This window comes from Gigantopelta aegis, chromosome 3 (genome assembly GCF_016097555.1).
Source record: "Gigantopelta aegis isolate Gae_Host chromosome 3, Gae_host_genome, whole genome shotgun sequence".
NCBI lineage: Eukaryota > Metazoa > Mollusca > Gastropoda > Neomphalida > Peltospiridae > Gigantopelta > Gigantopelta aegis.
This window is the reverse complement of record NC_054701.1, coordinates 84918675-84945393: the sequence shown is the minus strand read 5'-3', so window position 1 is coordinate 84945393 and position 26719 is coordinate 84918675. Positions and strand designations below refer to the sequence as shown.

At 36.5% G+C, this 26719-nt stretch overlaps 1 protein-coding gene across 1 annotated transcript in view; it reads left to right on the top strand.

Moving 5' to 3' along the window:
- The window catches only part of LOC121369220 (alkylglycerol monooxygenase-like), a 57636-nt gene extending 31514 nt beyond the window's left edge, over nucleotides 1-26122 (top strand). Inside the window, exon 11 of the mRNA XM_041494162.1 lies at nucleotides 23859-26122. Within this exon, the coding sequence (XP_041350096.1) occupies nucleotides 23859-24048 (190 nt within the window). The 3' untranslated portion in view covers nucleotides 24049-26122. The remainder of the gene's footprint in view (nucleotides 1-23858) is intronic.
- The last annotated feature ends 597 nt before the right edge of the window (nucleotides 26123-26719 follow it).

Here is a 26719-nt window from a genome sequence, read left to right as displayed (position 1 = left end):
AAGGATTTAAACACCTAAAGTTTACCAACACATCATCAGGAAAGGGAAGTTTTGATAATTCCTTTATAGAAGATCTGAACACTTTCAAAACAATATTTTTAAATGTCTGAACTTCATCTTCATTCCCATTGTCAATTAAAGTACCAAATATATCAAAAACCATTGAGTCTCCATACCACATCTGTTCTGAATCCAAAAGATTATCAGTGTTTTGTAAATTATGTCAAACATATCACATAATGCATTGTTTTATTTCTCAAAATATATTTTTAAATTGTTACTTTCGCAAATTGAAAATGTCGGCCTGGTGGCATGTTAGCCAGAAAATTATGACGTACTGTATTAAATTAGTTTGGAAATAATACTATAAATATTTAAATAAATAAATAAATAAATATCACTGATCATTCATACCTGAACTATCCTTATTGTCTCTGATGTCCAATTCAGTGTCACAAATTTGATGAATGTAGCATCTTTCTGTTCTTTTTTCCTTGCCCTTTCCTTTCTTATTTCAGATTTCACCCAATGTGGGGAAATTGCATTACCCACCATGCAGCCGATGCTTGCTCTGTACACACATAGAACTTATAAGACTTATTAAGTCTATTAGTAATTACACTTAACTCCTATATGGTGGATGCAATTTAACTCAGTATTTAAAAATATAGAAAATTAAAAATATATTCAGAAATGGTTGCTTAAAAACAAAAAAAGATACCGAATTTGGAAAAAATTCCGGATATTTAGCATTAATTCCGGAATTCTGGATATTGATTTAAAATTCCGTATTTTTCTGAAAATTCCGGAAAGTTGGTCACCTTGTATGTTATGATACGTTGTTGTATGCTATGATAGGCCCTGATACGCTATAATGCCTCGGATGCCATCTGCCAAAGACCACATATATATATACCCCTCCATCTTTGACCTTAGCCCAAGTGCTGAACCTCTACCATGCATCTCCAACTGGCGAATGCTGCCCTAGCCCTGGACCAAGACATGCTCCAGAGGGAAGAGGAGAGAAGAGGAGGAGGAGAGAGGGCCCCACACACCATGTTCTGCAGGGACTGACTCCTGCGACTTGAACAATTCGGCCAGTACCACCAACTCATGGAGGAGCCGAGGAGGGAGGATGTGGCCACCTTCAAGAACTTCCTCAGAGTTGACTCCATCCTCTTCCAGAAGCTGGTGGACAGGGATACCCCAAGAATAAAGGAGGACACCTGGTTCCAGAAGGTGCTACCACCTGGTCTGAAAGTTGCGGTCACACTCCGGCGCCTCACCACTAGTGACAGCTACCACTTGCTGATGTACTCCTTCAGATTAGCCCACAACACCATCTCCTACATGGTCAAAGAAGGCTGCATGGTCATCGTAGCAGAGTACTCTAAAGAGGTCTTCAACATCCCCACTGCCTCAGACGAGTGGCGAGGTGCAGTCGAACTGTTCAACACCAGGTGGCAGTTTCCACATGCTGTCGGCACACAGGACGGGAAGCACGTGGCCATGAGAAAACCAAAGAAGGGCGAATCCATGTACCTTAACTACAAGAGGTACCACTCCATCGTCCTTATAGCTCTGGTCGACGCTGACTACAAGTTCATGTGGGTCAACGTCGTCTCCCCTGACTCCTGTTTAGATGTGCAGATCTGGTATGACTGTGACCTCAGACACCACATCATTACCGACTGCATCGGCTGGCCACAACCAGACTCTACCACATGATGACATAGTGATGAAACATTCGCCCTCAGAACCTGGCTGATGAATCCTTTCTCAAGGCGGTACATGGACCAGGAAGAGAGAATCTTCAGCTATCGACTGTCACTAGCGAGGAGAGTGGTGGAGAATGCATTTGGTATACTGGCCAACCGCTTGGGCTGTCTGCTTACAATGCTGAAGCACAACCCCAGCACGGTCGAGTCCATCGTCCTAGCCTGCATCTGCCTGCACAACATCATGAGGGTCCGCTACGCATATGAGCAAAATGGCCTGGTTGATCAGGAGGACAACAACCAGGTCATCCCTGGTGCCTGGCGACAGGGGGTGAACTTGGACAACATGCAACAAGTGAGGGGTGGCAACGTCAACACCAGAGCGGCCAACGAGCAACGTCTCTACCTGAAGCACTACTTCTCCTCACATACATTTTTACTACAATGTGTGCTACTTACTTCCTCAAATGTATAAACATAATAATCTTTTAAATCTGAAAATAACAAAATAGATGTAAAACATTATTTTATTTCCTTAAATGTAAAATAATAAAACAATTAATCAATGACAGAGCTTTAAAGTTTAAAACAGTATTTTTGATATCCAAGAAATACTCGACAACTGTTTACAGTAGTTATGGAGGGAAATGTTGTATTTAACGGCGCACACATTAGTTATGGAGGGAAATGTTGTATTTAACGACACACACAGTAGTTATGGAGGGAAATTTGTATTTAACGATACACACATTAGTTACTGGAGGGAATGACAAAATAATACTCACCACATGCAATATTGTTAACAACCAACAACATGTTTCATGTTTGACAGCAGTGAGTTGCAGTTGGCTCTCCCACCGCTTACAAACATTAAATCCGGAAACAGCATCATATTTATCTTTACATTGGTATTCGTTCCAGTCAAGTATATCTTCTTTATATTTGTGTGTACAGAGCCCTTCGCGGGCTGCCACACATCACCATCACTTGATTGACATTGCAAAACATTTAATAAACGACCAACAAAACTCTGGTTAAATCTCTGTTTTTGTGAATATGCCACACCATTAATTGGTAGGTTCACACCAGTAATTAGCAGCAACAATAAAATTGAATAAAACATACTTCTTTCAGAATTTATGACCGCGTCCACAACCATTAAGTAACAAAATGTTCTCTACAATACCATATAAACCAGTATAATAAAGTATCTAGTGAGGTACAAAAAGTCTACAGTAAAATAGTACCCACTGATATGTGTTAATGCTATAACAATATATAAACAATAATCTTAATCTATTTATTATGATGTGTATAATAAAAAACCTACACAATAAATGTATTATGTAAAATCCAAACAACTTAATAATTTTTACCCCTGTTATTTGTCACATCTTGCACTGATCTGATCTTAATTTCGCTGCACTTTTTCCGTGCTAAATATTCACATGTCACTTGAATGATATTTATAACATAAAACTTGTTGGCATGTGCTGCCTTTTTCATACCGTCGGTCTGAGGCTATATGTCAAAATCAAAAGTGTACATCATTAAAATGTAAGTTAAGCAACTATCTGTGTCAGCCTGTCAGGAGGTGGTCATGTAGAAGGAACTTATTATCTACAGTGTTGGAGATTTAAAATTTTGGGCAGTATATATCCCAGTTGGATACTAACATTTCAAAATCTGGTATCCCACTTAAATGAAATTCATAAATAACATTGTAACAAACTTGGATGACACTGTTCTCGTTCCCAGGCTATTGCAACGCCGCAATCGAAATTGCAGAATTCGTAAAATTCGCAATCAAACGGAATTGGCAAAAACATTTGCTGCATCTATTTTTGAGTAATACTAACATAAATTAATATTTAGCAGTAATCTATAAGTGTGTCTGACATTACTAATGATAAACCTACTTATCAATTTTCTGCAGATGTGAAATCAATATCTCAAATAAAATTTGAAGAGAGGAAACGTCCAACAAAAACAATAGCGACTTAAGGTTCCCAGACTGGGTACGAGCTCTAAAATACATTTACTTAACTTCACCAGTTAATGACGACTTTCATAGTTTCAGTGAAAAATAAAAACGCAGGATTAAAAAAACCAACAACATTATATGGTATCCTAGTGGGATACTGGGTTATTGAGATCTTTAATGAAAACAAAAGTGCCCTGAAAATGTTAGCCACTCCACCGAAAGTGGGCTGTTGAATTAAAATTAGAAAATGAGATATTTGCATAATCAGATAGAGTATATTAAAAGCTTTAAAAAAACCTACAAAATATTTGTTGATACCTTGAAAATTGACTGAGCTATGGCCTTTTTAGTGTTGACCAAAAGCGGAATTTCTCTAAAGCATTAATTGAGAAAAATGGCCCTGAAGGCTGCCTTTCTGTTCAGTCCTGAAGTCCATAGCAATGATGCATTTTTAGGCACCTTAAGCCCTAAACCTTTGGGAAAACATGTCTGGGGAGTGTTTCAGCAAGAATGAATTTGAATTTATCAATGTTCTGCACATTTTTTTAGTTTAAAGAGTGGCGGATCTGCCATTTTCACCCTCGCGGAATTAAATGGGGTTCTTTGGTGGGTTTTTTATGTTTAGTTTCACATGATATGTTTGAACTTCAGATGCACTTTTAAGGTGTTTTGAGTCATATTATAGCATTTTAAAGTGGTGAAAACGACACGGGACCATTAAAAAATATATATATATTAATACAAAAAATTAGACAGATTTTCGCTTCTTCGGCTAAGAGGGGCGGAGTGCTCTTTTTTTTAACTGTTGTGGAGAACACTGTCTGAGAAAAGTGTGCCTTTTTCTAACCTGCTTGGCGCCACCTACCACTCAAAAAATGTATTGGCAAGAACTGTGAGTGTCAAAGAATAACAATAACATGGGTATTGTTATAAGTCACTGGCACCGTTTTGGAGCAGGGCCACGGTTTTCCCGTTTTCTCTTTCCAACAGTCTCCTCAGCATGTTCAGCAAAAATGTCCTCATTATTATCCACCACTGGTTCAGGCATTCCAGGTGGCTTGGGGCACACGAGATGCTGAGTTCCTGGTTTGCAAAATTCTCGGATATCTTTGAACAAGTATGCCTTCCTGGCATCGTCTAGTCCTTTTGGATTGATGACCTCGGGCATTGCGTTGTGGGTTAGAAGTTTCTTCAACAGGTTGAAGGTTTTCTCCTCACTTCCGATGAATTCCTTGTACTTAAGTACACCCTGCTGCTCATGCTCGAAACTGAAGTGGTGTACACATAGCCTTCAGGCCTGGACATTTTCGGAAAACCTCTCTGAAGAATGTTGCCCAGTCATATGTTTTCACAATGACCGTGCCCTCCTGATCACCCGTAATCTGGTGCATGTTGATCCCTTTTTCAGTCGACCGTTCAACCACATTACAGATTTCAGTAAGGGAAGACAAGTATGTCTTATGGAATGTGCAAATTTTGTGTGGCCTGCCAAGAAGAAGTTGATAGAGGTCTTATGGTGCAAACCCACCAAGGTCCGCCAACAAAGATACTGCATCATCACATTGTTTTTGTTTTGTCCCGAGCAGTTGTTGGCATTCAGTTGCAACTCTGTCTCACCAATTCCATATGTCTTAAGGAAATGGTGCACCAGACTAATGACTACATTGGATCCTTTACCACAGGAACTTGCTTCATCAGTTAGGTAATTCACCTGAGCTGGGAGGCCTCTGCATTCACCCCAAACATGCCACATTTCCTTGGAGTTTTAAAATAAATGGGCCCAGGCTGCATTGGATCACATGGGTAATGCACTTGTGCATAATCAAATGAATAGTGGAATTCACAATCTTTTGAACAGGGCACGGACTTGGTAAGCTTCATCACGTTGAATTCACATTATTCAGCAGCTGCGACCTTTGACTTTGCACACAACTGGCGATAGAAGGAGCGTTCTGCAGTTGCATTGAAAAGGTGCTCTTCCTGCTTCTTCCTGCTTCTTCAAAACAGCGGTCTTTTCTTCTTATGGTACATTTACCTGAAAAATATAAATGGAAAACAAACATTAGAATTCAATTTCGATTAAAAGGGAGTGGACACATTCTTGTCACTACAGTAATGTAAGTTCAGTTTTTAATTAAAGTCATGTATGATTTGATTCCAGTATGACAAGCAACAAAAAATGGCACCATATATTTTTATTTAATTTTTTTATTTATATATATATATCTTTAATGAAAACAAAAGTGCCGTGGAAAATGGTAAAAATGCCCCAAACGTGATTAAGTCTACCATGCCATTCCAGATACTAGCAACCACTTACTGTCCTTCCTTACTACTGGTGAGGGATTGTGTCATGAGACAGATGAGCCTAAAATGTTCTTATTGGTTGTTTAGAAAGAGGTGTAGCAGGCCGCACAAACCTATTTTCATCGAAGATGAGTCTTGAGTGGAATCACAGCTGAATGGAATTACTGGATACATTTACCTCCACTCCTTCATGGAGATTAATACTAATGGATTCATTTGTAATCCATTTACTTCCACTCCTTCATGGAGATTAATACTAATGGATTCATTTTAACTTCATTTATTTCCATTTCATCATGGAGATTAATACTAATGGATTCATTTATGATCCATTTACCTCCACTCCTTCATGGAGATTAATATTAATGGATTATTTTAACTTTATTTTATTTCCACTTCATCATGGAGATTAATGCTAATGGATTCATTTGTAATCCATTTACCTCCACTCCATGGAGATTAATACTGATGGATTCATTTTAACTTCATTTATTTCCACTTCATCATGGAGATTAATGCTAATGGATTCATTTGTAATCCGTTTTACCTCCACTCCTTCATGGAGATTAATACTAATGGATTCATTTGTAATCCAATTACCTCCACTCCTTCATGGAGATTAATACTAATTGATTCATTTTAACTTCATTTATTTCCACTTCATCATGGAGATTAATGCTAATGGATTCATTTCTAATCCATTTACCTCCACCCCATTATGAAGGTTAATACTAATGGATTCATTTGTAAACCGTTTACCTCCACTACTTCATGGAGATTAATACTAATGGATTCATTTGTAATCCAATTACCTCCACTCCTTCATGGAGATTAATACTAAAGGATTCATTTTAATTTCATTTATTTCCACTCCATCATGGAGATTAATACTAATGGATTCATTTGAAATCCATTGACTTCCACTCCATCATGGAGATTAATACTAATGGATTCATAAAAATAGTTCAAGTGAAACACCAGAGTTAAAAGATTAATCAGATTTCAAGATAAGCTGACCGGGAGGACTGATAAAATAAGAATATTAAAATAGTTCAGATATTTGTTGTTTAGGGAGACTAAGTGTATTAAGCTTATTATATAGTTAATAGTTATTTTCAAAGAACTTTGTATTTGGCCCTGCTTTTTCTCTAGGGGACTGACTAAAATGTCTTGCCAACAGATAATTTGTCCACACCACCCTACCCAATTCTTCCTTTCTTTGGCAAACCTGGTATCAATACCAAGACGAAAGCTCCTTTAAATTTGTAACTGAACCCGAGTGGACCTTGCCAAAGACACAATTGTCTGACTGTTTTTGTGCAATCTAATTAAAATTAGCTCCACTATTACATGTGGATCTAACAGCAGCCAGTTGGAGCTCATGTCCACCAATCAAAACCTTACTTGCAGAATCATGCCAGTGATTTGAAAATAATTTGAAAATATTCTGAATTATTCTGAGGGTATACGATATATTTTTATGTGAATTACGAATGCCTTATTTAGACCAGTAGAACTAATTTTAATCTGATTGCTAACAACACTGCATAGTCTCCAATGTCCAGGTAATATTTCATCTGTAAATAAAAATATCGGGCGAGTCTATTTTAGTGGCCGCAGTACAGCAAACCATACCAATTCGTACGGGATGGGTTATCAGTCTTCAATTTTACATTAAATTTTTTTTATTTATTTATAAAACCCCCCAACTAAATCAGTCTTCAGTTTTACATTACAAATTATTTATTTTATAAAATAAAACATGTTTTATGGCATTCGTAATTCACACGAAACATGTCGTATACCCTCAGGATAATTCGGAATGTTTTCAAATTATTTTTAAATCACTGGCATGATTCTGCAAGTAAGGTTTTGATTGGTGGACATGAGCTACAACTGGCTGCTGTTAGATCCACATGTAATAGTGGAGCTAATTTTAATTAGATTGGTTTTTGTGTTTCATAATGAAGTCAAGGAGATTAATAATAATAGGTTCTTTGTAAGCTCGTCATTTACTTTTTACTTTTCCGTAAAAATTAATACTAATGGATTCATTTGTAATCCATTTACTTCCACTCCTTCGTGGAGATTAATACTAATGGATTCATTTGTAATCCATGTACCTCCACTCCTTCATGGAGATTAATACTAATGGATTCATTTTAATTTCATTTATTTCCACTTCATCATGGAGATTAATGCTAATGGAATCATTTGTAATCCATTTACCTCCACTCCTTCATGGAGATTAATATTAATGGATTATTTTAACTTCATTTATTTCCACTTCATCATGGAGATTAATGCTAATGGATTCATTTGTAATCCATTTACCTCCACTCCTTCGTGGAGATTAATGCTAATAGATTCATTTGTAATCCATTTACCTCCACCCCATTATGAAGGTTAATACTAATGGATTCATTTGTAATCCGTTTACCTCCACTCCTTCATGGAGATTAATATTAATGAATTATTTTAATTTAATTTATTTCCACTTCATCATGGAGATTAATGCTAATGGATTCATTTGTAATCCACTTACCTCCACTCCTTCATGGAGATTAATACTAATGGATTCATTTTAACTCCATTTATTTCAACTTCATCATGGAGATTAATGCTAATGGATTCATTTGTAATCCACTTACCTCCACTCCATTATGAAGGTTAATACTAATGGATTCATTTTTAATCCATTTACCTTCATTCCTTCATGGAAATTAATATTAATGGATTCATTTTAACTTCATTTATTTCCACTTCATCATGGAGATTAATGCTAATGGATTCATTTGTAATCCATTTACCTCCACTCCTTCATGGAGATTAATGCTAATGGATTCATTTGTAATCCATTTACCTCCACTCCTTCATGAAGATTAATATTAATGGATTCATTTTAACTTCATTTATTTCCGCTTCATCATGGAGATTAATGCTAATGGATTCATTTGTAATCCATTTACCTCCACCCCATTATGAAGGTTAATACTAATGGATTCATTTGTAATCCGTTTACCTCCACTCCTTCATGGAGATTAATACTGATGGATTCATTTGTAATCCATTTACCTCCACTCCTTCATGGAGATTAATATTAAGGGATTATTTTAATTTAATTTATTTCCACTTCATCATGGAGATTAATGCTAATGGATTCATTTGTAATCCACTTACCTCCACTCCTTCATGGAGATTAATACTAATGGATTCATTTTAACTTCATTTATTTCCACTTCATCATGGAGATTAATGCTAATGGATTCATTTTAACTTCATTTATTTCCACTTCATCATGGAGATTAATGCTAATGGATTCATTTGTAATCCATTTACCTCCACTCCATTATGAAGGTTAATACTAATGGATTCATTTGTAATCCATTTACCTCCACTCCTTCACGGAGATTAATACTAATGGATTCATTTGTAATCCATTTACCTCCACTCCTTCATGGAGATTGATATTAATGGATTATTTTAATTTAATTTATTTCCACTTCATCATGGAGATTAATGCTAATGGATTCATTTGTAATCCACTTACCTCCACTCCTTCATGGAGATTAATACTAATGGATTCATTTTAACTTCATTTATTTCCACTTCATCATGGAGATTAATGCTAATGGATTCATTTTAACTTCATTTATTTCCACTTCATCATGGAGATTAATGCTAATGGATTCATTTGTAATCCATTTACCTCCACTCCATTATGAAGGTTAATACTAATGGATTCATTTGTAATCCATTTACCTCCACTCCTTCACAGAGATTAATACTAATGGATTCATTTTAACTTCATTTATTTCCACTTCATCATGGAGATTAATGCTAATGGATTCATTTGTAATCCACTTACCTCCACTCCTTCATGGAGATTAATACTAATGGATTCATTTTAACTTCATTTATTTCCACTTCATTATGGAGATTAATGCTAATGGATTCATTTTAACTTCATTTATTTCCACTTCATCATGGAGATTAATGCTAATGGATTCATTTGTAATCCATTTACCTCCACTCCATTATGAAGGTTAATACTAATGGATTCATTTGTAATCCATTTACCTCCACTCCTTCATGGAGATTAATAGTAATGGATTCATTTGTAATCTATTTACCTCCACTCCTTCATGGAGAATAATATTAATGGATTATTTTAACTTCATTTATTTTGACTTCAACATGGAGATTAATACTAATGGATTCATTTGTATTCCACTTACCTCCACTCCATTATGAAGGTTAATACTAATGGATTCATTTGTAATCCATTTACCTCCACTCCTTCATGGAGATTAATGCTAATGGATTCATTTGTAATCCATTTACCTCCACTCCTTCATGAAGATTAATATTAATGGATTCATTTTAACTTCTTTTATTTCCGCTTCATCATGGAGATTAATGCTAATGGATTCATTTGTAATCCGTTTACCTTCACTCCTTCATGGAGATTAATATTAAGGGATTATTTTAATTTAATTTATTTCCACTCCTTTTGGATTGATGACCTCGGGCTTCATCATGGAGATTAATGTTAATGGATTCATTTGTAATCCGTTTACCTCCACTCCTTCATAGAGATTAATATTAATGAATTATTTTAATTTAATTTATTTCCACTTCATCATGGAGATTAATGCTAATGGATTCATTTGTAATCCACTTACCTCCACTCCTTCATGGAGATTAATACTAATGGATTCATTTTAACTCCATTTATTTCAACTTCATCATGGAGATTAATGCTAATGGATTCATTTGTAATCCACTTACCTCCACTCCATTATGAAGGTTAATACTAATGGATTCATTTTTAATCCATTTACCTTCACTCCTTCATGGAAATTAATATTAATGGATTCATTTTAACTTCATTTATTTCCACTTCATCATGGAGATTAATGCTAATGGATTCATTTGTAATCCATTTACCTCCACTCCTTCATGGAGATTAATGCTAATGGATTCATTTGTAATCCATTTACCTCCACTCCTTCATGAAGATTAATATTAATGGATTCATTTTAACTTCATTTGTTTCCGCTTCATCATGGAAATTAATGCTAATGGATTCATTTGTAATCCATTTACCTCCACCCCATTATGAAGGTTAATACTAATGGATTCATTTGTAATCCATTTACCTCCACTCCTTCATGGAGATTAATACTGATGGATTGATTTGTAATCCATTTACCTCCACTCCTTCATGGAGATTAATATTAAGGGATTATTTTAATTTAATTTATTTCCACTTCATCATGGAGATTAATGCTAATGGATTCATTTGTAATCCACTTACCTCCACTCCTTCATGGAGATTAATACTAATGGATTCATTTTAACTTCATTTATTTCCACTTCATCATGGAGATTAATGCTAATGGATTCATTTTAACTTCATTTATTTCCACTTCATCATGGAGATTAATGCTAATGGATTCATTTGTAATCCATTTACCTCCACTCCATTATGAAGGTTAATACTAATGGATTCATTTGTAATCCATTTACCTCCACTCCTTCACGGAGATTAATACTAATGGATTCATTTGTAATCTATTTACCTCCACTCCTTCATGGAGATTGATATTAATGGATTATTTTAATTTAATTTATTTCCACTTCATCATGGAGATTAATGCTAATGGATTCATTTGTAATCCACTTACCTCCACTCCTTCATGGAGATTAATACTAATGGATTCATTTTAACTTCATTTATTTCCACTTCATCATGGAGATTAATGCTAATGGATTCATTTTAACTTCATTTATTTCCACTTCATCATGGAGATTAATGCTAATGGATTCATTTGTAATCCATTTACCTCCACTCCATTATGAAGGTTAATACTAATGGATTCATTTGTAATCCATTTACCTCCACTCCTTCACGGAGATTAATACTAATGGATCATTTTAACTTCATTTATTTCCACTTCATCATGGAGATTAATGCTAATGGATTCATTTGTAATCCACTTACCTCCACTCCTTCATGGAGATTAATACTAATGGATTCATTTTAACTTCATTTATTTCCACTTCATTATGGAGATTAATGCTAATGGATTCATTTTAACTTCATTTATTTCCACTTCATCATGGAGATTAATGCTAATGGATTCATTTGTAATCCATTTACCTCCACTCCATTATGAAGGTTAATACTAATGGATTCATTTGTAATCCATTTACCTCCACTCCTTCATGGAGATTAATAGTAATGGATTCATTTGTAATCTATTTACCTCCACTCCTTCATGGAGAATAATATTAATGGATTATTTTAACTTCATTTATTTTGACTTCAACATGGAGATTAATACTAATGGATTCATTTGTAATCCACTTACCTCCACTCCATTATGAAGGTTAATACTAATGGATTCATTTTTAATCCATTTACCTTCACTCCTTCATGGAGATTAATATTAATGGATTCATTTTAACTTCATTTATTTCCACTTCATCATGGAGATTAATGCTAATGGATTCATTTGTAATCCATTTACCTCCACTCCTTCATGGAGATTAATGCTAATGGATTCATTTGTAATCCATTTACCTCCACTCCATTATGAAGGTTAATACTAATGGATTCATTTGTAATCCATTTACCTCCACTCCTTCATGGAGATTAATAGTAATGGATTCATTTGTAATCTATTTACCTCCACTCCTTCATGGAGAATAATATTAATGGATTATTTTAACTTCATTTATTTTGACTTCAACATGGAGATTAATACTAATGGATTCATTTGTAATCCACTTACCTCCACTCCATTATGAAGGTTAATACTAATGGATTCATTTTTAATCCATTTACCTTCACTCCTTCATGGAGATTAATATTAATGGATTCATTTTAACTTCATTTATTTCCACTTCATCATGGAGATTAATGCTAATGGATTCATTTGTAATCCATTTACCTCCACTCCTTCATGGAGATTAATGCTAATGGATTCATTTGTAATCCATTTACCTCTACTTCTTCATGAAGATTAATATTAATGGATTCATTTTAACTTCATTTATTTCCGCTTCATCATGGAGATTAATGCTAATGGATTCATTTGTAATCCATTTACCTCCACCCCATTATGAAGGTTAATACTAATGGATTCATTTGTAATCCGTTTACCTTCACTCCTTCATGGAGATTAATATTAAGGGATTATTTTAATTTAATTTATTTCCACTTCATCATGGAGATTAATGTTAATGGATTCATTTGTAATCCACTTACCTCCACTCCTTCATGGAGATTAATAGTAATGGATTCATTTTAACTACATTTATTTCCACTTCATCATGGAGATTAATGCTAATGGATTAATTTTAACTTCATTTATTTCCACTTCATCATGGAGATTAATGCTAATGGATTCATTTGTAATCCATTTACCTCCACTCCATTATGAAGGTTAATACTACTGGATTCATTTGTAATCCATTTACCTCCACTCCTTCACGGAGATTAATACTAATGGATTCATTTGTAATCCATTTACCTCCACTCCTTCATGGAGATTAATATTAATGGATTATTTTAATTTAATTTATTTCCACTTCATCATGGAGATTAATGCTAATGGATTCATTTGTAATCCACTTACCTCCACTCCTTCATGGAGATTAATACTAATGGATTCATTTTAACTTCATTTATTTCCACTTCATCATGGAGATTAATGCTAATGGATTCATTTGTAATCCATTTACCTCCACTCCATTATGAAGGTTAATACTAATGGATTCATTTGTAATCCATTTACCTCCACTCCTTCATGGAGATTAATGCTAATGGATTCATTTTAACTTCATTTATTTCCACTTCATCATGGAGATTAATGCTAATGGATTCATTTGTAATCCACTTACCTCCACTCCTTCATGGAGATTAATACTAATGGATTCATTTTAACTTCATTTATTTCCACTTCATTATGGAGATTAATGCTAATGGATTCATTTTAACTTCATTTATTTCCACTTCATCATGGAGATTAATGCTAATGGATTCATTTGTAATCCATTTACCTCCACTCCATTATGAAGGTTAATACTAATGGATTCATTTGTAATCCATTTACCTCCACTCCTTCATGGAGATTAATACTAATGGATTCATTTGTATCTATTTACATCCACTCCTTCATGGAGATTAATACTAATGGATTCATTTGTAATCCATTTACCTCCACTTCTTCATGGAGATTAATACTAATGGATTCATTTGTAATCCATTTACCTCCACTCCTTCATGAAGATTAAAATTAATGGATTATTTTAACTTCATTTATTTCCACTTCGTCATGGAGATTAATGCTAATGGATTCATTTTAACTTCATACCCAGGAAAATCATAACCTGGTTTGTGCTGAAAGTTTTGTCTTGGGCAAGTGGCACCCCAATTTGTGAACAGATATTTTGGAAACGTGTAAGTATTATATTTGCATTTACTTCCGAATCTTCAATAAAAAGAAAATCGTCTAAAATATGGACTACGCTCTTTGCTCCTAATTTATTATATGCAACCCACTCCAAAGCCGTGCTGAATTCCTCAAAGATCCTGCAACTTTCTGCCAAACCCATTGGAAGAAATTTATCGTAATAATATTGATTATTCCAGTTGAACCCTAAAAGATGATGGTTACTTGGATCAATTGGAATAATTCGAAAAGCAGATTCAATGTTGGTTTTGGCCATAAAAGTCAGCTCATTATTTTTTAGAAATGCTATAGCATCCTGAATTGTAGCATATTGTACTGTAGAATTAGTATCAGGAATACCATCGTTTATGGACTGTCCATCAGGATAACTTAGATGGTGAATAAGTCTGAATTTTCCTGGTGTCTTTTTTGGCGCTACACCTAATGGGCTGGCATGAACGTTTTTAAATGGTGGATTCTTAAATGGGCCTGCCACTCTTTTAGCGTCTAGTTCTTTCTGTAAATGTGTTAAAACTACATTAGGCATGTCAGTTGCTGATTTGAGATTGTTGCAGGATCTTTCGGAAGTGGTACCTGAAAAATTAATATGAAAACTATATCGGAAACCATTGATCAAAAACGAAGCCTTCTAACAGCTGTATCCTACCAGCAAGTTTTCTAATGCATCTGCATCAACGGGTCAAACGATATCTGGGGTAAGGAAAGGTTCCCCATCCAAATTGATAATTGGGACATGGGCCAGTGAATCATGGGTTGCCTCTTGGGCCACGAAAAGGAAATTCCGGAAGGCGGGGTGCATATCTGCTTGGATCGGACTCTGGTCCTGTATTTGCATGTAAGAGAGTGCACTCGACAGATGGGTGCTTTGCACCACATGTGCCGCATTTGTGCGCATATTTGCACCCAGCACAGAAGACCCCTTTCGTGAACTGAAAACAAATGCCTCGTGCGCTTACAGGAACTGCCTGAGCACGCCAAGACATAGCTTCTTCCCAAAGCTCATGTGGATGGTGTCCCAAGACAAATCATGATTCTTTGCCCTCAATTGCCTAAAAGCTATGTCATAATATTGCTAGTCAGCTTTCTTTTCAACCAGCCGACAGATGAGGCTCACAAACTTAAGTAGCTGTGAGAAGGCTTCCAGGTATTTATGGCAATATACACACATAAAAATATTAAAATTGGTCAACCATGTGTCAAATGACATGGGTTTAGAAGAATTGGTGACTTTTGGCACCCACTGTACGGATGGGGGCTCACCATCTTCACTTTGAAGGAGCATATGGTAAGAAACCTGTGGTTTCTCACACAGAGAATCCATTCTGACAAAATGGTGACCCCAAATGTTCTCCTTCACCTTATCGTTAACAAAGTGGTCTAACGGAATTGATGCTGCATGAAAAGGTGAAGTAGAGCTGTTGTCATGTGTTGACGTTAATGCCAAACAATGTCCGGAAACCAGGCTGTTAGACCCACCTATAGCCTGTTCCACGCTTGTCACTTGAGAATTTATAGCAGGTGGTGCTTCAGTGACCTCAGCAGTTGTGGCAGTGGCAGGAGCAGTTGTGGCAGGAGCAGCTGAGCATTGACGACATGTTCTGCCTGGCTTCCTTCAATCCAGCCTCAAAGGCATTCTTGATAAGGGACTAAACTAGACAGGTACATGGAAATGGCCTCTGCAAGAGGTGACGCACTTGCTGATGTGGCAGTCGTCGTCTCTGTGTTGACCTGCTTATGCTGGTCCCTCTCTTTGCAGTCTTTTCCTGAGAATGTGTCACCATCTTGTTGATGGCTGCCCGTCTTTTAGGTGGCATGGTCTAAAAACAAACATAAATTGGCACAGGAACTTGTTGGATTGATACAATATTTTGAAATGGACCTTTATGCAAAGGCTCCCCAGTCCTTGATTTTTGAAAATTATAGGAGAGTGGAAAATCGCACACCTCATTATGCTAACGCGAGTGAAAAATCACTCTCTAAAATAAATAAAATAGGCAGTGTTGCTCCTATTGGATTTTGACTGGTACGTCTAGAAAATTGTCTATTAAACCAGTATTTCCCGATTTGTTCAACAAAGAGAAATACCAGTTTAACGACTGCATGGAAGCCACTGCCATGTTTCTAATTTTTATTGTTTTAATTTATACAAAACACAAACAAGTTATTAAAGAAAACAATATTTATTAAAATGTAATATTTTTGGCATATGCTTTTGGGGGCAAAATAGCAGTTTGAGTCCAAATGACTGCGGTCATGCATGTGAGCTCATTATTCACAAAGTACGAATTTGTGTAAATGGCAGGAAAACTGCGGCTTTCCTGTTATTCGGTTTTTTAGCTCAATATTTCTGCGTGCCCCCGAAACCAGTTAGCTTGCTACAGCTGTGGCTGTGTATGCTGGCAGTTCATATCAGCGAGTTAACCACAACACCACAGATATTTTAATACTGATTTGTTGGGGGCGCAATGGTGGAACAAACCTGCTGCGGCTGGTTTGAACACCATGAACCCAAAATGAACTAAAACATTAGTTTGAGTGATAGCCCCCAAAAGAAGTATCATATAACACATACATGTATAATATTATTAATATTTTTCACCATTTTTATGCACACATCAATAAAAGACATCGACCGATAATAAAAAAAACCCCAAAACTTGTTGGTCATGCAAAGTTTAGATCTGTTGCTATGCAATTGTTCTTTATATTGTCTAAATTCAAGTCACTTCTGTAAAATGGGCTACATTTACCTGTACAATATTCACTCCATCATAATATGAATATCATAATGCTTTAGACGATTCACTATCCATTGGTTAAAAACTGCTTACTCAACACCTCCATAAGGCCTTAAACTATACACTGGTCTGCATGTATGCGTAATCTCATGAACACTCCACACATACATGTATGAATTATATTTACACATTATGACTGGACCGTGATAGACACTAGGCCACCATACTTCGGCACATGATTATTATGTATCTTTGATGGATCATCCACAACAATACAAAAACACATCTTCATTGGCTGACAACCAATTAGCACTCGTGGGATTATCGTGCCCAAGTGCTGCTCACACTCATGTATATCTGAGCTTGCTTGATCACCTCCTTTGAAGTATGAATATAGCGTGTGTAGCAATCAGAAGACCATCTGCCCATCACCTTGCTGTCTGCTGCAGATGTTGCTGCTCCTATTCGAAAGGAATGACCACTGAAGTTGTTCTCGTTGTATCAACAGCATTTCAGCAGGTCTTTTAGGTGTTTTATGAAGAATGACCTCTTTAGAGGAAGCCTCTCCGGAGGGGTTTGATGATTTATCCAATACTTACCCAATACTACCCAATACTTGCCCAATACCACTACTAACTATTATATCATCCCCTAAACCTGGATATTAGTTACATGTGTTGTTTGCGGCGAATTGTCAAAGTTTTAGATTTTTCAGATTTTGATCGTTTTCTTTGGCCTGGGTTTTTTCCACATGACAATTTGGGCCTAGGACACACAAAATTGGCAGCTTGTGTAGCACGCACGAAGTGGTCATTCAATTGATTTTTCTTTTTAGCCAATAATTTTTTAAACAGTCTTTACTTTTTGCCTGCTGTTTTTTCAGCCCAACAATCCGACACTATTTCAAATGATTTGGTGCGTTCGGTCAATTTAAAATTACCTGTATTGTGTAAACAACGTCTTGAATCAAGCATTTGTATTTGCGACACTAAGGAGAGTTTATCCATGAGTTCTGGTAGTTTGTGTTGTTTCCATTCTGAGACGGTGTTTTAGTTGGGGATAACTGCTCAGTGTGTTTTCATGCCTCGTAATGTCTTCTTAATGCTATCCATGAAATGAACACAAACTTATTCCAAACCAATAGCGATGGGCGATTCATCAGTTCCCCAGGCCTTTTATCCCACACATCCTTTAGCCACTGGTGATGACACCCAATAGCCACTAACCCATCTCTTTGGCAGTGCAGTTACAAGAACTCACAGCATCTTTTCCTTTGGCATAGTTTTCCTCTTAAAAGTCATGATAGGTTTTAGCTTTGTTCCATCTGCCAAACTGTTTAAAACCCCCCCCCTCGTGAAATGGGATTTTTCTGCATAGTTTTTTCACCTTTGACATCGCTTGTGGCCATTTGTCATGAGCTTAGTTTGATCAAATTTGTGAGAGTTATTTATCACACAGAGATCTGGTCTGGTCGGGGTTGACGGTTGACTGTCCATCCTTACTACTGGCAAAGGATTGTGTCATAAGATGGATGAGCTTAAAATGTTCTTATTTGTTGTTTAGAAAGAGGTGTAGCAGGCCACACAAACCTATTTTCTTTGAAGATGAGTCTTGAGTGGAATCACAGCTGAATGGAATTACTGGATACATAAACAAGAGTTAAACGATATATATAATAAAAGTAAAGTCTGTTTAAGATCACAAGTTTAAAATCTCAACATCTCAACGAGTTCAGCCTTAAAAACCAGTAGGATAAAAACAGTTCAATTGAAACACCAGAGTTAAAAGATTAATCAGATTTCAAGATAAGCTGACTGGGAGGACTGACAAAATAAGAATATAAAAACAGTTCAGATATTTGTTGTTTAGGGAGACTAAGTGTATTAAGCTTATTATATAGTTAATAGTTATTTTCAAAGAACTTTGTATTTGGCCCTGCTTTTTCTCTAGGGGACTGACTAAAATGTCTTGCCAACAGATAATTTGTCCACACCACCCTACCCAATCCTTCCTTTCTTTGGCAAACCTGGTATCAATACCAAGACGAAAGCTCCTTTAAATTTGTAACTGAACCCGAGTGGACCTCGCCAAAGACACCATTGTGTGTCTGTTTTTGTGTTCCATAACGAAGTCAAGGAGATTAATAATAATCTTTGCCATAAAAATTAATACTAATGGATTAATTTGTAATCCATTTACTTCCACTCCATCATGGAGATTAATACTAATGGATTCATTTTAACTTCATTTATTTCCACTTCATCATGGAGATTAATGCTAATGGATTCATGTGTAATCCATTTACTTCCACTCCTTCATGGAGATTAATACTAATGGATTCATTTGTAATCGATTTACCTCCACTCCTTCATGGAGATTAATACTAATGGATTCATTTGTAATCCATTTACCTCCACTCTTTCATGGAGATTAATGCTAATGGATTCATTTGTAATCCATTTACCTCCACTCCTTCATGGAGATTAATACTAATGGATTCATTTTTAACTTCATTTATTTGCACTTCGTCATGGAGATTAATGCTAATGGATTCATTTGTAATCCATTTACCTCCACTCCTTCATGGAGATTAATACTAATGGATTCATTTTTAACTTCATTTATTTCCACTTCGTCATGGAGATTAATACTAATGGATTCATTTGTAATCCATTTAACTCCACTCCTTCATGGAGATTAATACTAATGGATTCATTTGTAATCCATTTACCTCCACTCCTTCATGGAGGTTAATACTAATGGATTCATTTTAACTTCATTTATTTCCACTTCGTCATGGAGATTAATGCTAATGGATTCATTTGTAATCCATTTAACTCCACTCCTTCATGGAAATTAATACTAATGGATTCATTTGTAATCCATTTACCTCCACTCCATCATGGAGTTTAATACTAATGGATTCATTTGTAATCCATTTACTAGGTACGTGACTGGAGAGGTCTTAAAAACCCCAGTAAAAATGATATATGAATCATGTGTCTAGGACAAATATTAAAAAAGTTATGGCAATTTGTAATCATGGAATCGGTGCCGATTCAGTGCCTTTGTTTAGGGGATAATATCACTGTGTTTCGTTTTTAACTATAAGGATTTATCACAAAATTTGGATTTAGTGACGAATACTACACCTATTACGAGTATCTGTAAGACATTTTATTGTGTTTTTATTAAAGAAATCCCACAAATAAAATAAAAATATATATATATCTATTCTCCTTACTTACGATATTCAATGAAAACGCTTGTAGTAAGTAAAAGTATGACATAATACAAATATTTTCTCTTCACATGACGTCACTGACTTAGGAGCGAACTTGTGCTAGGTGAGAGATCACTGTTTTAGGTCTGTGGCATTTGAATGCACTGAAGCTTACCTTTGGGCCATAGGTTTCTGTGTATTTGTGAAATGTTATTAACAGGGAAGACTCCAAAACGTTTCTCGACTGTTCGACACCCCCCCCCCCCCCCCACCACCACCACCACCCTTAACAGATGCACTGCACACATCAGGTAGATCTTTGCTAAGGCAAAGTTCTGGAGGATCCACCGGCCTCTCTCTGTTAAGTCGCTGGCACCGTCCCCAGACTTCCTGTGTACAAGGCGGGTGTAGCAGGTGTGGATTGACCTGTACCAGGTCTTCAGGATGGCCACGTCCTTGTCCATGTCAGCTGCTTTGGATTCCCACGGAGAGTTCTTCTTCCTGTAGTCCTTGTAGGCGTTGACTTTCTTGTTGTACATGAGGTCGTTCGCCTCGAGCCATGATGCCATGTCGTCCTCTTGGGCAGCAGTGAGGTCCATGAAGGTCTTGGCCTTCTGTGGCTGGGTGGAAGGGCTCTGTGACCTAGATCAGGCCCTGGAGGTGGACGGACTGCTCGACCGAGAGATCCGCCTCGGAGACTGAGGCGGCTTCTCTTCTGCTTGCTGAGGCGATGGTGGTGGACTGGGACTGTGTGGCTCAGAACTCTGTGGTGTCCTCTTCCCTCTGCCCCTGGTGGCTTTCTTGCCGGCCATCCTGATGTGAAGTTAAGAAGTTAAAAGATATATAAGTTAAAAAATATATAAGTTAACGTGGACTGTAGAGATGAGCGAAAGCAACTGACGATGGTGTTTGAAAGTCGCAGCTTTTACACACTCCACGCAGATGCAGTACGAACATTTTGGGCACACCGTCCGCACAGTGTGCGCGCTGTGGATGCGCAGTGACAACTACTAGCACGCTGTGAGCACACGGTGAGCACTCCATGAGTGTGCAGTCGATCGCCAACTAGTACTCTGTGGGAACGCAGTAGCACGCCACGGGCGCTTCGTAGAACTGCCACAATCGCCGTAAGGATGCCGTGACATCTCCATCTTGTGAAAATTTTAAATAATTTGCAATGATTTTCAGCATTTTTCTGCGATCCCACGGCACTGAGATATTTTACATCGCCGGGCCAACTCTGTGGAATCACGGTAGAGTGTGACAGGGCTTTAACATCTTTAAGATCAATATTTAAAATTGTCGTTGCACTTTTAATTAATATAAATTAATATAAATTACCCAAAAGTTAAATACTTAACACTAATAAATGTCAAAATGAAAAACATGTACATCACGGATTAAAACAGCGGGAATCCTTCGATTACAAAGTTGGCAAACTCTGTGAGTTCTGACGATTTTTTATTCATGACTGACAGAAAAAAAGCGAATCTCGATGTTACCGGAAGTTCTGTTGTAAGGTGCTTTTGAAGGAAATAAAATACAGAAAATTCAATATGTCGCGTGGGTGGGATAAAATAAGGACTACGGTACATGTACACGGATCTGCCTAATGGCTGGGTTTTGTGACTAGTATGTGGGGGGTAGGGTTAAAATGTGAATGCCATTGTCCTTAGCATATTCCAGTGTGGTGACTGACAGATGGCTTTGATGGTTGTCCATGATTAAGATAATTGGATTGTCCTTTGATGTGTTTGTAATTTTTACAACATGTTCCATCACTCTCAAAAATAATTCAGAGTTCATCCATCCAGAATCTGCCACTAATCCAAGTGACCCTTCAGGTGCACCAGTGAGAAAAATGTCCCTGAAGTTCTTCCTAGGAAAAACAAACACTGGTGGCAAAGTTACTCCAGACGCTGAAACAATCCTACACACAGTAACAAGTTCACCACGTTCTCTTGAGGTTACCTGACCCACCTGTTTCATCCCTTTTTGGGTTATCACTTTTTGGACCTTCTGAACTGTTGTCAATCCTGATTCATTAAGATTAAAGATCCTTGCCCCTGATACATTTGTATTCTTGATAATATCTTCAAGAAGGTTGAAGAATTCACCAGTCGTATGCTCATTAAAGGCTGTTGCTCGTGCAAGGGATGTGACCTCGGGCGTCCAGAGTGTTAAAGAAGGATTCCGTTTCAAAAACCCTGACGGCCATTCCTTCCCTGCAAGCTTGTTTTCACCCCATGTGGCAGGCACTGATAGTGAGTTCCTAACAGCCATTTCAAATGCAAGTTGCCTTGTCTTTATCGGAGTTAGGCCATGAAACATTTTTGATGCAGTTTTCAGATACTCAACAAGAGAGGCCTCCTGTGCCTTGTTGAAGATCAGACTGTGCAAATAATTAGGAGTCAAGGTACTTTTTGAATCCTTCTTGTACTTATTCACATAACGTTGAAGAGTACTCTTTGAAATACCCTTCTGTTTGGTTACTTTTCAGATTTGAAGTCCACATTCGACAGCATCTTTCACTGCCTCAGCCATGCATGTGGCATAAGACCTGCATTTGTTTTTCTTTTATATATCCTAGGCATGATGACTGTACCTGTTGTATAAAGAAAATATGAACTTGTAAAAGCATGTTAACTATTAACAAACTTTTTGCACCATAAAACAATAAATGGGGAGATGTGTCCCAGTTCTCCCTGCACATAGTGCACACATCACATGGTTGCTTGGGTAGTAACGCCGTTCATAAACAATGTGGTATTCTTAGACAGACCCCCTTAGACTACAAACAACAGTATGCATGTATTAGACTTTATTTAGCCAATTTACTTTGGCAGCCTAAAACAATAACATGAATGTTGAAAAAGAACTTTTTATGTACAAAAATCAGATTCATAACAATATACTTACCCAGAAAATCCAAGAATGTTCATTCGCCTGTGTAGCAAGGTGGAAGCCAAGGTCTGCAGAAAAATATATCTTTGAATCCGATTGGCTGAAAAAGTTAAGAATTATTAGGGGTGTCCCAGTTCTCCCTTGTCCCAATTCTCCCCGCTCTCCCCTATCATCCAAGCAAAATTGTTCTTCGGAGCATTCTCTCACTTTAACATGTAGCTCCTCTGCCAGTGCCTAAAACAATTAGGGCATGCCACGCAAGTTGCACACGTGCATGTGTCCCCACACAAAAACACCAATTATAGTTGCTCTTTTGGGGTATTTTTTATTATTGTTCCACTGAATTTTAGAATTTTAGAACTGGTCTGTTTTAGGGTGTCTGTTTTTTCATTGTTTTTGTTTACATTTGCACTTTTTATTCTACTTATGACATTTTCTACTTATGACACCTAGTTAAGAAAACGTTAACAGTTCTTGCAGAAGATGTTTTAATATTTTCAGAGAGTGGGCCTCAGTAGTGGAAATGTGCAGGTGTTGTTGTGTCATGGCTACAATGTACTTCCTGGGTCTCACACAATACTTCACTGTTCATCTCACTGCATCCATTTACACAGTTCATGTGTTGTCCATGCTATTGTGGGCATACATATCAGCTCTGAAGTTGATCAACGTAACGAGGAAGACTAAATAGCAGGACTGAGTGTAATAATAATATATTTTATAAAAATATTAATAAAACATCATTTTTAATAATAATTAATAAAAAATATTAATAGTTTAATAAAATGTTATTCTTAAGAATAATTTATAAAAATATTAATATACATGCATTAATACAATAATAGAATGAAACGTGTTAAACAACTACTTGAGGTTTTTTTTGTAGACAGGTGGCTGTTAACTGCAGGTTGTTTTATTCTGCTATATATGATTTGAGACCAGTAAGCTAACCTCTTATGAAAAGATGTGGTGGGTATTTTCCTTTCTCTTCTTTGAATTCACATTTCCTCTCAATATAGTGGCTCCTATCTTTCAACTTTTTACATTGTCCACCTCTACATCAAGTCATCTCTCCAGCCGCATAAGGTGCTTGTTTCTTGTGGTCATTCGCACCACACATCTGCCATTTCCCATTAGCTGTAGCTGTGGGCTTATTTTGACCACTGCTGCATCAGGTTTGACCGATATGTTTTTCTGTACATTATGTATTTTCTTCTTATGCATTTACCACTTAATCACTTCAAGGAACAATTTCTTTCTTTGCTTTTACTAATTATGCAAGCCATCCTGTTGTTACATAATTACACACATGCATGCACGCACACACAGACACACAGACACACAGACAGACACACACACACACACACACACACACACAAAATGAAGGTACCATTACACAATCCTCAAAACTGAATTAGAACCATCTGGCTGTCTACTGGTTATGATAGACTGCATCTAGAATTGTCCATTGGACAAAAAGGCATGCCTGTTTCACATTTGATTTTTCACAAACTTTGGAAATAGCTTATTTTGATTACTAACATTAAAGGCTATGTGTGTGTCGCTAATTGTTCTAAACAATTTCCTGCCCCACAGTTCACTGAAAAGAGGAGATATAGGTTATAGAACATCACAAATGAGCTGTTTACATCTTCAAATATGTGTTTCTGTCTTCCCAACTGTTAACATGATACATCAGGCCTTGACCGTAACTTTTCTCAGTGTTAGCCCACTGGGCTACCAGGTTATAAAATCTGGTAGCCCTCAGAAAAAATTGGTAGCCCCATAATTTTAATAAAGAAAAAAAAAGAAAAAAAAGAAAAAGAGACATAAAAGCAAAACCATTTATTTTTACTTAAACATGTTGTAGGGTGGGGTTTTTTTAACATACGCCAATAAGGACAACATCAATTTTTTTCAAACAAAGTTTTATATCGGAGAAAGGATACTCAAAACTCGGGATTGTAATGGAAAACGAAAACATGCAAAAACTGGACTTGAATTTAAAACATACTAATATTAATGAACAAGTTCAATTAATATACTGATGATGAGCAATATACTGTGAAATATACACTTATGAAAACTACATTTATAGCACTTTACATTAATGAACAAAAATTATTGTGTGTTTCGAATCATTTGTTTTATTCAGCTTAGTTAGAGTTTCAGCTGCTTTTGTAGTTTCGAGTTTTACTTGCTTTGCCAACTCAGCTGCTACACATTCTTTTATTTCACTAAATCATATTGGATAATGGCCACCTGTGGGTCAGACAAAGATTATCATGAACGGACTGGAAAGCATCTTCCAGGTTTGGGCTTTTAGAGTGAAAATATTGCTTATTTTTAAAACTGTCTTGTGGAGTTTGTCCAAAACAATGCTAGGATAATGTTGATTTACCATATTCTGATAACAACAATGTATCTTTCAGTTCTTTATTGATTTCACCACAGTTAGTATTATTTGTGATCAGGAGTGTTTCCATGTTTCTCAAAATTAAGCATGAACATTGAATGTCATACAAGATTACTGTATACTTGTGTTGGCAACCTTGACACACTTTATACTGTGTTTATACATGTTGTTTGTCTTTCACCATTGTTTCACCCATTAGATGTGCATTTATCAGTATTGTTGGTGGGCCCTTGGGCTATTTCTCATTCCAGCCAGTGCACCACGACTGGTATATCAATGGTTGTGGTATGTGCTGTCCTGTCTGTGGGATGGTGCATATAAACGATCCCTTGCTACTAATGGAAAAACGGTGTGTGCTACAACAGCTTGCTCAGAATGTGCACGTTAAGCCCTATGACCTGACCTAATGGAAAAATTACCAAGTGTTTGACATCTAATAGCCGATGATTAATAAATCAATGTGCTCTAGTGATGTCGTTAAACAAAACAAACTTTTGTTCATGTTAGTTGCCATACAAAGCAGTCTGCTCTAATTTATAAATCAATGTGCTGTAGTGGTGTCGTTAAACAAAAGGAACTTTTGTTCATGTTAGTTGCCATACAAAGCAGTCTGCTCTTAATTTAATGTCAGGTTGTCTATAAAAGAGCCTATCTGGTATATTAACATTTCCTGTCATGGACGAAGGAGCCGGCCAAGGCCAGCTCTTGTGCCCACGACAGGCGTGCGCTACAGCAGCTTGCTCTGAATGTGCACGTAAAACCCTATGACATGACATGACATATTAACATTTTGTTACTTAGAATATTGATGTTTGTATGTCAGGGGTCTGTGTATCCAGTGTATTTCTGGATATCCTAATGTTTATAGTAACACAAAATGAATTTTCTGACCAAATATATATATATATATATTTTAAGACATGAGAAATAAAATCCAGTTTGAGCT